This window comes from Ascaphus truei, chromosome 11 (assembly GCF_040206685.1).
Source record: "Ascaphus truei isolate aAscTru1 chromosome 11, aAscTru1.hap1, whole genome shotgun sequence".
NCBI classification, from domain to species: Eukaryota; Metazoa; Chordata; class Amphibia; order Anura; family Ascaphidae; genus Ascaphus; species Ascaphus truei.
In genome coordinates, this window is record NC_134493.1 from 18,694,336 (window position 1) to 18,706,662 (window position 12,327).

At 43.0% G+C, this 12,327-nt stretch overlaps 1 protein-coding gene across 1 annotated transcript in view; it reads right to left on the reverse strand.

Moving 5' to 3' along the window:
- The window catches only part of LOC142462944 (membrane-associated guanylate kinase, WW and PDZ domain-containing protein 1-like), a 118,508-nt gene that overhangs the window by 33,831 nt on the left and 72,350 nt on the right, over positions 1-12,327 (reverse strand). The window contains exon 4 of the mRNA XM_075565163.1: positions 1,254-1,283. Within this exon, the coding sequence (XP_075421278.1) occupies positions 1,254-1,283 (30 nt within the window). The remainder of the gene's footprint in view (positions 1-1,253; positions 1,284-12,327) is intronic.

Consider the following 12,327-nt stretch of genomic DNA (forward strand, 5'->3'; position numbering starts at 1 on the left):
GACCTTTCTCAAAGAGTGAACATTACCTGCTGCCGTGTCGACTGAAGTACAAACTCACCCGGAAGTGACGTCACACTCACGGTGCTAGCAGGGACTCCCATGATGTACAGAGGGAGTTTGCTCACCTGGTGAGTGTAAACACACCCGTAAGGAGCCACTACCAGAAGGCAGGGCAGAAAATGGCAAATACATTGCCAGTAGAGAAACAATTTATTAAATCAGATGTTTATATCACTATTTACAATACAACATCCGCAATAAACCTTACAGGGAGGTGAGATGACAATACTATTTACTAAATAATATTCTGTTAACCTCTAAGGCGCTTAACAACTATAAATGTGAACAAAGAATATAAAAGTTCGTGAAACTGAAGAATTCTCTCAACCTTCCAGGGAATATGCACTGATTCCCTTACAACAGTTTAGGATCCAGGGCAGGAAGGGAGCAGTATCCTCAGGAACACCCAGAAAAAAATACAAAAATAATCATAGTGCAGTATGAAAAATAAATGTAAGTCAAACTATGAAACTTGGCTCTTGTAGATAACCTACTTACAAAATGTAAGATTCAAAATTGCGGGTTTGTATTAAGGATGGATCTTTGGGCACCTCAGCTTGGGACCGCAGCATACAACAGCATACATCAATAGGGCTGGTGTCAGGCATTTATTGCGGATGTTGTATTGTAAATAGTGATATAAACATCTGATTTAATAAATTGTTTCTCTACTGGCAATGTATTTGCCATTTTCTGCCCTGCTTTCTGGTAGTGGCTCCTTACGGGTGTGTTTACACTCACCAGGTGAGCAAACTCCCTCTGTACATCATGGGAGTCCCTGCTAGCACCGTGAGTGTGACGTCACTTCCGGGTGAGTTTGTACTTCAGTCGACACGGCAGCAGGTAATGTTCACTCTTTGAGAAAGGCCCGTTGCGGCTGAAACGCGTTAGAGTTGCGGGGGGTGCCTTCCTCTCTCTCTTTTTTAAAAATATCCATGTTACAATAAAGAATTTTCTACAGCACAGTCCAGCCTCTGTCCCCTTGCTGCGCGGCCGTGCCCGCTATCTTTCCTCCTCGGTGAGGTTACTCTGAATAACATGTCAAATAGAAGCTTTATCATTTTTTTGTGGAAAGAGAAAGAAAAGTAGAATGATCTTTTCTAAATTACAAAAGGAGGAGCTAATTTCCAAATGTAGATTTAGATTTATTTAGATTTAGAGATATATATATACCCACATTACAAAATACTCACATATATTGCAGAAGCCCGGTTTGCAGGTATCTAAAACAATGAAAATAAGTTGGATTAAGACAGGTAATATATTTTTTAAATCCATTCTACAGTTCCATCCACTCACACTTTTCCCAGCGCCTCGGCCACTGAATACCAGGCCTGTCTCCCCTGCTGGGCCGCACCGAAAGGGGGGCCAAGCTCTCCCCAACTGCAGCGGGCGGCCTCTTCTCCTCGCTGGCCTAGGCTGGAAGTTGGGCCTGTCCAAAAGTCAGCCCCAATTTCCGTATTCAGGGGGAGAGAGAGTAAGAGAGGGGGGAGAGAAGGGAAGGGAGGAAGTGAGGGGAAGAGAGAGGGGGAGTTAGAGGGGGAATAGAGGTGGCTGAGAGAGTGAGGAAGTGTGTAAGAGAAAGAGGTGGGTGTCTCCGTCAGGTGGAGCTCTGGAGAAAACTCTAATCCTGGGCCCTGAGAAAGCCTTTGATGGCCTTGCACAAAATTGTTCGATACGATAAGTTTCAACCTAACCTAACCCCCAATGGGAATCACGGCTTGAGAGATAAATATTGTAATCAATTCTTATATGGCATAGTAGTATCTTAGTAGCTCGAAAATGTATTCTTAATAATTGGTTACCCAAAACTTCTACAATCAGTTTACTAGTGAGCGGTTCAATATTACAGATACAGCGGCCGGTGTTCGAACATTTACCGGGTAAATGTTGCGTTATTCCACGTGTAGGTTGAGATATATTCACTAGTTTTGCCGGGGCAGACTAATGGCCCGCCAGAGTAACACAGCACGGGTCCCTGGTGTGTGAGTCCTACCGGTTAACAAAACACAGAACCCCAGCAAGCTCTTTTTGGGAACCCCTGAGCCCCCACAAAATATATATATATGTATATAAGTGTCAAAATGGAGTGCTATTGAGCATGGCATATGTATACAACAGAGGACAGAGAAGCCCAATGCTACATCCAACATGACAAAAATACACAGTAAAAAACCTATATATTCTCTTGAAAAAGGGTCATTTAGTTTAACCCTTTGGCCAAAGCTTTATTTTTTGGTCATAAACCTTGTTGCATTGTTACTATTGCATCCATTATGGCGGACATTGGTGATACCTCAGATGACACAGAATTATCATCAGCATATACTTTCAACTGTTGTGATGATACACACAGGAAAAAACAAGCACTTCGTGTCTTTGATAACGTTGTGGACTCAGACACTACTGATATCTCTGATCTAAAAGTTCATTTCCAAAAATTGGAAAGATTCCTACTTCATAAAAATCGTCTTTGGTGGGACATTATAAGTCTTGAGAACTATTTAAAATGTAAAAGAATACCTAGGGGGCAATGAGTAAAAAAAAGCCCCCACATTTGGATTCCAAGATTCTAACTTTGAGAAAGAGTGCGTAGCAGTATTGAATGATTGTTCCTTTCATCTAATGGATTTAATAGTTGCACAGAAAAATAAGGAAAAAGAACAGTTGGACATACAAATCAAGGAACTACAAAAAAGGCTCTACATATTTAAAGATTTAAAAGGCTTTAAAGAATTTGATCACATACTTTTAAATACAGTTAAGGATTTTGAGAGTGATGTTATGTCAAAAAAACAAAGTAAATATGATAGACAAAAGTGATTATGAAAAAAATCAAATTTACCATTGGCAAAGGGTAAATCCTATTCAGGATAGATCTTTTAAGAAAAATAACAACTCTAATATACAGGCAAGATCTACCCCCAACAAATCTACCCTGAAAACAAAACATATTGATTATCAGAGTGGTGATTCTGACATTTCTGACGTTGAAACGGCCTCAACCTCTCATTCTGTATCTTTTGTACAAGATCATGATAGTCATCGTGGTCGCGGTGCTTCGGCCAGAGGAAAAGGCAGGGGGAAGTCGTACCTTTTGGGGTCATCAGCCAAGGGCGGGATCCTCTTCTGGACCCATAGATGCTGCGAATTCATACCATCAACAAGAGTATCAACAAGAAAATCAACAACAACAGAAGTCTTTCCCTTTATTTCAAAAAGACTCAAAAGAATAAGAAGAGGGAAGAGGAGGAGGCGGTTACGGGTCTGCTCTGAAAAGGAAAAAAATTCTGAGTGACTTTCCTAACATCATTAATATTTTAGGAGTTAATCTTTCTTCAGTTGAAATGTCACTTTTGGATAAGGAACTCAAGTTTTTACCAACCACTAACTTTGATTTGTTTGGCACTACAATTGATGTGTACAAATTTGTACGCAAGTTATCTTTACATTTTTTTTTTATAAATCTGATGATTTTGTGGGTGTTATGGCCAATGTGGGTGGCTTAGGTGAGGGGGCACCACCCATTACCGAGGGTGATGTCCCCCCACCTGATACCACTCCACCTGGATCCTCTGTTTTACACACATTTAATGATTTTTGTACTCTTCAAGATATGGAGGATATCTTAGCTGAACAGACGCCTGATGAACCAGTTATTCCAACGTTTTCTGAATGGAATTCAGGTTTAAAAAAGAGCTCTATTTTTTACCCTACCCACATAAAAGGTCAATTTCTAACAATGTTTGAAAATTTAGTTATAAGGGACCTTCGTTTGCTGGCTCAAGGGTTTTCCTTCTCTCGATTCAATTATGACAATTTGAATCGAGATGAACGTTCAGCTTTAAAAACCCTTCAGACTAATTCTTCATTGGTTATAAGGAGTGCTGACAAGGGGGGAGCTGTAGTGGTGCAGAGTAGGGACAATTATATCAAGGAGGCATTACGCCAACTTGGTGATGTTTTGTCCTACTCTGTGCTACCTGCTGACCCCACGCCGCACTATTTAGAAGCCCTAGTTGAGCTAGTTGATTCTGGTGTTATAATGAAGATCGTTTCCAGTATTGAGGTTCAATTAATTATTCCTTCCCGTCCCATTGTTCCTATTTTCCACCATCTCCCAAAGATCCATAAGACATTGGTCGACCATCCTGGTCGACCGATAGTCTCTAGTATTGGATCTTTGGGAGATGGTCTTTCTAGATATGTTAACAATTTTATTCAACCTTTTGTTAAGAGACTATCCTCATTCATTTTGGATTCAGGCGACCTTTTGGGTCAACTCAAGTATGTCACTTGGGATGATCATTGCTTGTGGGTCACACTCGACGTGATATCTCTCTACTCAATTATCCAACATGATCAGGGGATGGCGGCTGTTCGCCAATTTATCGAGATACCAGAAATTTCAATTTTTCAATCTGCATTTATTTTAGATGCAATTTTATTTCTTCTCACACACAATTTTTTCACCTTTAATCACAAATTTTGTTTACAATTAATCGGCACTGCAATGGGTACTAGTTTTGCTCCATCGTATGCAAATCTTTTTATGGGGTGGTGGGAATCACAATTTATTTTTTCATGCACCAACACTTTCCGTAATAATATTATTTTTTACAAAAGATTTGTAGATGATTTGATTATTATTTGGAAAGGGGATGTTATTACACAACACTCTTTTGTTGATTATCTTAATAATAATGATTATAATCTTAAATTCACTCTTAATTTTCACACGCACCATATTGAATTTCTGGATCTTCAATTATTCGTGGACATCAATAAAGTTATCCAAACAGACATCTATAGAAAAGAAAACTCGAGAAATACTTTCTTGAGGGCGGAGAGTTGCCATCCACCTCACGTTATCAGGGCCATACCCAGGGGACAGTTCCTCAGACTGAGAAAGAATTGCTCTACATTAGATTGCTTTCTTTCTCAGTCTGAGGAACTTGTCCAACGCTTCCTGGATAGAGGCTATCCTTTGGGGAATATCACTGAGGCGTTTGAAATTGCTCTTAATACAGAGAGATCATCTTTGTTACCCACTCGTGATGATTTATATATTCAGACTGACACATATAATGTAACCAACATAAATTTGGATCCTAATATTGAAAAAAATAAAAATTATAGTAATAAGAAAAGACATAACAAATTTGACAACGATTGTCCGCTTTTTATTTCACAGTTTAATAAACAAAGTAGAGAGATAAAATCTATTGTTTCCAAACATTGGAATGTCTTATCCATGGACCCAATCTTGAACAAATATATTGGGTCTGGTTCTAAATTTGTTTATCGCAGGGCGAGAACTTTTGGTTCTTATATCTCCCCAAGTGACATCACAGTTCCCAACAGAAACAACATTACTTTTACCACAAAAGGTTCTTTCAAATGTGGTTCCTGTAGTGTATGTAAACATATGACACCATCTACTGTCTTTTTGACAGTTCTCCACATCCACATATACAGGTGGTCAATCATGTTAAGAAATTTTATATTAATTGCTTTATAAATTGTAAGAGTCAATTTGTAGTTTACCTTATTACATGTGGATGTGGAAAAAGGTATGTGGGTAGGACGATTAGAGCTCTTAAAATAAGAATATTGGAGCATTTAAGATTAATCAGATTAAATGACCTGAATCATCCAGTGTCCAAGCACTTTTCTGAGTGTCGACAGGGAGGCGTTGGTAACTTTTCATTTTTGGCATTGAGTTGGTTCGCAACAGGATGAGGGGTGGTGACCATATCAATTTATTAAACCGAAGGGAGGCTTATTGGATTTTTATTCTTAGAACACGCTCTCCCTTCGGTTTGAATATTGAATGGCATTTGAGTCACTTCCTTTGATCTAGTATTTCCTTATCCAATATTTTTTATGATTAGTTTTGGTTCCTTGTTCTTGTCTGTTTTCCTGTGGTTATTATATTTATCATTTTTTATTAGTATATACATTATCTGTAGACATGTTTTCATGAATTACTAATAATTTTTATTATGATCACTATACATTGAGATTACGTGGTATTACCATTATCTTATCAAGTCATTCATATTTTATATTGTTTTAATATATTCTTTTTTTCATTCATGTGTTATTCTATTATTGTTTTATATTTTTTTTCTTGTTTTTCTTCCCTCCTATTCTTTCCCTTTCTTCTTCTTTCTTCTTCCTCTTTTTTCTATTTCCCCTTTCATTTTCTTTCCCATTCCTTTTCCTTTGTTTCTTTCTTTCTTTCCAAGGGCTGATTATGATTTATAGCTTATAAGATTATATCTTTGCTATTATTTTTTGTCCCTTTTGGGTTACCGTTGTTTTTGCCCTTAGTGAGTTTTTTTGCCTCCCTACCCTCTGGCCACCACTTCCGCCCTTTTGACTGCTTCTGCCATCTTGGCGGTTCGCGCATGCGTGGGTTGGCGCGCACGGGCGTCATGATGTCGGTATGCGGTTCTTTTGGCGCGAACGGCTCGCAGGTAAGAGGGGTACATATTTGGATGGTTTTTACAGTGTATGTTATCCTTGATAAAGAACGCACAAGCGTTCAAAACGCGTTGGATTTTAGGTCTTATGACACATTAAAGTTTATATTTTTCGACTTGGGTCCTCTCCTTGTTCCCGTCGGATCGTTCGCTCCTTTCCACTCTCTGCATTCACTATTACCGGAAGCTGCACATCCTGCCAGCCATACCAAGGAACTGTGAATACATTATTGCTACAAGGGTACTTCCCATGAGACCGATCGTGGGGGGGTCATTCCTACCCATTACCTGTCTTCAGGAGGTTTGTTAACCCATTATTGCTAGCTACTACTTCAACTCATCTTTATTGTTTCTGGATTATCCTTGGATACTGGCAATGGCTATTACTGGTTATTATACCTTGCATTTGAGCGCTTCTTCATCTCTATCTCTCGGGGAAACTGAGGAAGCATTTTTGCAAAACGCGTAGTTCCCTGCTGGTGCGTGCATTGCTTTGTCCACTGTCAGCCACCATCCCTTCAGGAAGTTCGCCACGAACGGACTTGCGGTCGGACGCGGTTTGCAGGATTCCACCGCGACCTGGGGAACTCGTGGAGAGGATTGGAGCTGAATAGTGCTTATTATAGTGTGAGTGCTTTTATTTATATACTGTTTGAATAAACTGTTATACTTTTAACCTACGTCTCTTCCCCATTTGTATTGTGGGAGGGACGTTAGTCTCGCACTACTGTGGAGTCTGGGCTCAGATCGAGGAGGTCTGTTTCCTGTATCAGGAACTCCACCGTTGAGAAGTGAAGCAAGTTTGCGACGGCCCTACAGTCTTGGGGTCTTATTCGAGTCAAGAGAGGATTCCGGCCATAGGATCAGAGAAAGATACCTTTCACTTCATGTGCTCACATATGGCCGTGTGAGTATGCTATTAGTATCTATATTATGTTCACTACCCTTTATTTGAACTAGGGTTCACTGTTGCTTTGTGTGTGTGAGAACAGTATACCAACGCTCCCCTGTTTTTTCTTGTTCCTCATTCTCTCACGTCTCGATTACTGTAACCTTCTGCTTTCCGGCCTTCCTGCCAGAATCACTCTACTCTTTCCTAAATCTGCCTCAGCGTCTCCCCTGCTGAAATCACTCTCCTCGCTTCCTATCAAATTCTGCATCTCGCACTCAATTCTCCTCCTCACTTTAAAAGCTTTATACTCTTCTGCTCCTCCTTACATCTCAGCCCTAATTTTTCGCTATGCACCATCCCAACTCTTGCGGTCTTCTCAAGGATGTCTTCTTTCTACCCCTTCTCCCGCCTTAAACCTTTCTCACTGACTGCCCCGCACCTCTGGAATGCCCTTCCCCTCAAAACCCGACTAGCACCCTCTCTATCCACCTTTAAGACCCACCTTAAGACACGCTTGCTTAAAGAAGCGTATGAGTAGCACCGCGGCTAATACTATACACGATACATAAAGCTTGGCCCCCTACAGACGCACTTACCTGAAAAAGCTCCTACTGTCTTTGTACGTTCTCCCCACCAATTCGATTGTAAGCTCTTCGGAGCAGGGACTCCTCTTCTACAATGTTACTTTTATGTCTGAAGCACTTATTCCCATGATCTGTTATTTGTATTATTTGTTATTTATATGATTGTCACGTGTATTACTACTGTGAAGCGCTATGTACATTAATGGCACTATATAAATAAAGACATACAGTACATACATACATACATACATACATACCATCCGCGGAGACTCAGGCTTCCTGGCCTACAGCAGGTGAGCTAACCAGCACCAGATACACACGTAGCATGCAAATCTCCCTTGGGGGGGGGGAGGTGTTACATTTGGAGGCGCTGCTGAGAAATCGGGACAGCAAAAGAAGGGAATATATGCTGAAGGAGAAACGAGGGCTAGCCACTGTATCCGGGCCACTTATTCCCACTGCTTTCAAGCGTGGGTGCTCACTAAGAGGGAAGCATCCAGCTCACGACTGCAAGCCCACCGATGCCTAACTGAGAAGTGAATGGGGTCACTCACTGTATCAGGGCCATTCGTTAACTTGTTCGGGACAGTCACATATCTGCCCCTGGAAGAAGTCTTTTCAAGACGAAATGCGTTGGGACTTTATTTCACCCTTATACAGATAGCAGGAGATCCTTAGGAGCTGTCTGAAGCACTGTCACCTTCTCTGTCCTTAATCCCTGGTGTATGGCCATCATTGAGGTTTATTGGGAGTCGGGATCCAGTTGTTCTTTGTATAGCTTCTGTGGCCTTCGGGTTTTTGTATTTTATATTATAAAGATTTAATCCTGTTTTCCTGCGTCCTTTTCCTGTTTTTTTGGAATTTTTCAGCGATTCCAGTACAACCTGTATAAGTTGGTCACTTAAATAACCATAAGTCTCCTTAATTTTACTCTAATGTGAGTGTCCATTTGGCTTGAGAATTTAATATTTTCTGTATACAGTGTTACACTATTTGGTATTATATCTCCTTATTGAGAATATCCTGCTGCTGAGGAGCCTGCACTAACGCTGCGAGTCCTGCCATTTGAGAAGGTCTGCACCACCAGATATATTCTGCTAGCAGAGATCCCTGCACATCAGTGTGGTTTACTAAACAACCAAAATGCTCGTTTAACCTCGCCCAATGTGAGTGCAATACTTTTTCACCTTGACTGTTTTATACAGTATTATACTATTGTGTTTTTTCTTTTTTTCCTTTTTTTTTCTCTATATATTTCCTATTTTGATGAGCTTGTGCGCATTTGGAACTTCCCTCTTCAAAACAAAGTAGTGGAATAAAATGTTGTTTATTCGGGTAAACCCATGTACACTCACTGAAATACAAAGATACAGAAAATATACACACTTACTGGGGCACTGGGGGTGAAATCTGGGATAAAATAAGTGCAGGGCACCTGCTTCGGAAGGCTTATCTTGACCGGGAAATCCACCCAGCTCTCCTGGTCCACTTTTCGACTAAAAATCTTAGCCACGACCGATACGTTCTAAAACGAGAACTTGAATCTCCCATCTGACTTAGCCTCAGCTAGGCAAGCTTCCTTAGCTGCAAAAATGAAGCCGGTTACTCTTCTATTCGCAACAGAGCAACATTGAAAAGCCCACCTTTGCATCACCGGCCCAAGACATAGGATCGTCTGGTTCTCTGACTGGGGTTTCTCCTTAAATACCTTCCGCTGTTCTATGTTCATCATGGAGGTAGGAGGAGTGACCAGTCAGAGTGTCGGAATTCCTCCCCATAAACCAATAGGAATAGGGGGTCGTCCTTTGATGTCAGAGGAGGGGGCATGCCAAACTGGCTTGTGATGCCCGGTGGGTGGGACATATGTATTGACCAATGGGAAACGCGCCAACATTCTGCCACTTTCCCCAGTCAACCCATTACCACCTACTGGGCAGGCTCTACTGAGTCTGGCAAACCAGAGGGTCTCTGTTCTCCGGACTCAGTACTCCGCCCTGCCCCAGCCCCTAAGCACCCGACACCTCTAGCATCTTATCTCCCCTATGAACTACGATGTCTATCCAGATTTCCCGCACCTTTGTATATGCCCGGATTGGCTGCATAGACATTTATAGTATATGCACAATTCATAATAAAATATGTTATTAATATCTCTTGGGGAGACCCATATCTGTGCAGGAGTTGGATCTGGGATATCTGGGCTCGAAAACCAGGAGTCTGGGGGACACCAGGCAGCCCCGGTGTAATTCCATTCCCGTACCGGGAAATAGTGCCTGCACATCAGGGAGAATTAGGGGACTACCGGTATCTTTGGCCCCCAAACTCATGCAAACAAAATAATTGCATTTTGACCCAAATATCCCACATAAAACTTACACACAAGACGTTTCACGTTTCTACGGCAAAGGGAACATGTAAACAGTAAAAGCAGGTGTCACATTATTTTTCACATGTATATCCCTGGTTTATGGTGCTATGTAGCTGCCAGGGACCCACGGTTTCAAGGGTAACCACATGGGCTTAAACCTTTATTGTGTAGCCTGGTTACTCCCTCCCTTCACAACCCCCAACTTGGAATTATCTCCGGGGTACTCTTATCGTTACATGTTCCAGGGTTGAGATGTGCTTGAAACCCATGGTTTCAGCCGAGTACACGTTGTAGTATGCCAAAGGTGTGGACCGCTTGAAAGATAGCACCCCCAAGATTTGACTACCCACATGCAGTTGGGGGAGATAACAGTGCATGTAGATTATGCCAACCGGTGTGGCTGCTTGCAATATAGCATCCCCAAGATGGTACTCCAAGCATGCAGCGAGGAGAATTCAGGGTTCCTGAGGAGGATCCTAAAGTCGGAGAGCGGTTCCCGCCAACATCGGGAGAACCGCGTGAAAAGTTTGCAGAATGCAAGCTCTGCAATTCAACATCTGTGTGGCTTGGCGTTAAAGCCATAGCCACACACCATTTACAATGCCTGGAACTCCTGGATCAACCAGGGGGATGAGACGAAGGCCTAAGTGCTGTCACATGGGGTGTAGCCAGATGCAGCTACCACACCCAGCACACGCACGTGGTAACCACCCAGGCCAGAGCTGTGTCTGATTAGCTCTCGGTTACTTTGATCATTCCTGTGGCGGAGCCACTGGTCCAACTATTTGTGCTGTCTGGATGGCTTTTGCTTACCCAGCTTCATGGCCAAGATTCTCTACAGCTCCTGTGTCCGCGGTGCCATCAACCTGAAGAGAAACAGGATGTCATGTCTCGCTGTGGGCGATGTGATGCGCCCTACCTTTGGCCGGTGCAGGGGGCTTAGAATCAGCCTATGTTCACCCTACACCTGTATGGCGGGTCAAGTTCTTACCCATTGGACCGGCGGCTACAAATGTTGATGGACAATGCTCCTGCCGATGTGGAGCAAGTATACATGGACATGATTTACGACATTTTCCACCCTACTCGGAGAGTTCAGAAGGCCGACCTGTGCGGGGAGTATTACAAAGCCAGCCCTGCTTCAGGAGTGGACTTATCTGGAGGGGATACCCGAGTTGGAGGTTCCTTTTCTTTGACCAGCAACACCAGCCGAGGTGCGGTGATGCCTCTGCGAAACCCATCGGCTACCTCCTTGGTAGCCCCACCCGAGCGGAGACCGCCTGCGGATGCGGGAGATCTCCATGAGGGAACAGAGGGTACATCAGCCCAGCCGTTCAATGAGGGTGCGTCGATCCCCGTGGTACCAGCCGGTGCCTCAAACGTTCCTGCTTCCGATGACCCATCCATTCCTGCTCCTGAGACCGACTTGTCCTTGGTAGTGAGTTGTACTGAGCTCGACCTGCACCTGCTGCGGTGCTAGGCACTCAAAAGGGACCGAGCGCTCACAGGGGGTGAAAGTGGATGCGTTGACTCTAGATTCTGAACGCACTTCACCACGCCAAAAGGACACTGTCCTGCTGCTTGTGGCCTTCTGTCGAGACCGCAATGACGTGACTGTGAGACTGGGACTTTCCTCTTCCTCACCCGTAAGGGTTGGGGCTCAGGACACTCTGATTGCTCTGGGTGATGGAGTGCCTGTTTCCAGGCCAGAGCAGGACAATGTTGTGCCGGCCTCGTCCTGTGCTACATCCGCTGTTGATACCCCCGTACCCTTGGAAAAAAACCCTAGCATTAAGAGGGGGGCATAGACCCTTGTCATTTTGATAATTGTTTCCTGGGATGTCTGTTGGCCCGAAATGTACTACTATGCATGAAGCAGCTGTGGGGAGTGTGATATTGAACTATGTTCCAGCAGTACGTGCCCCAACTGGGCCA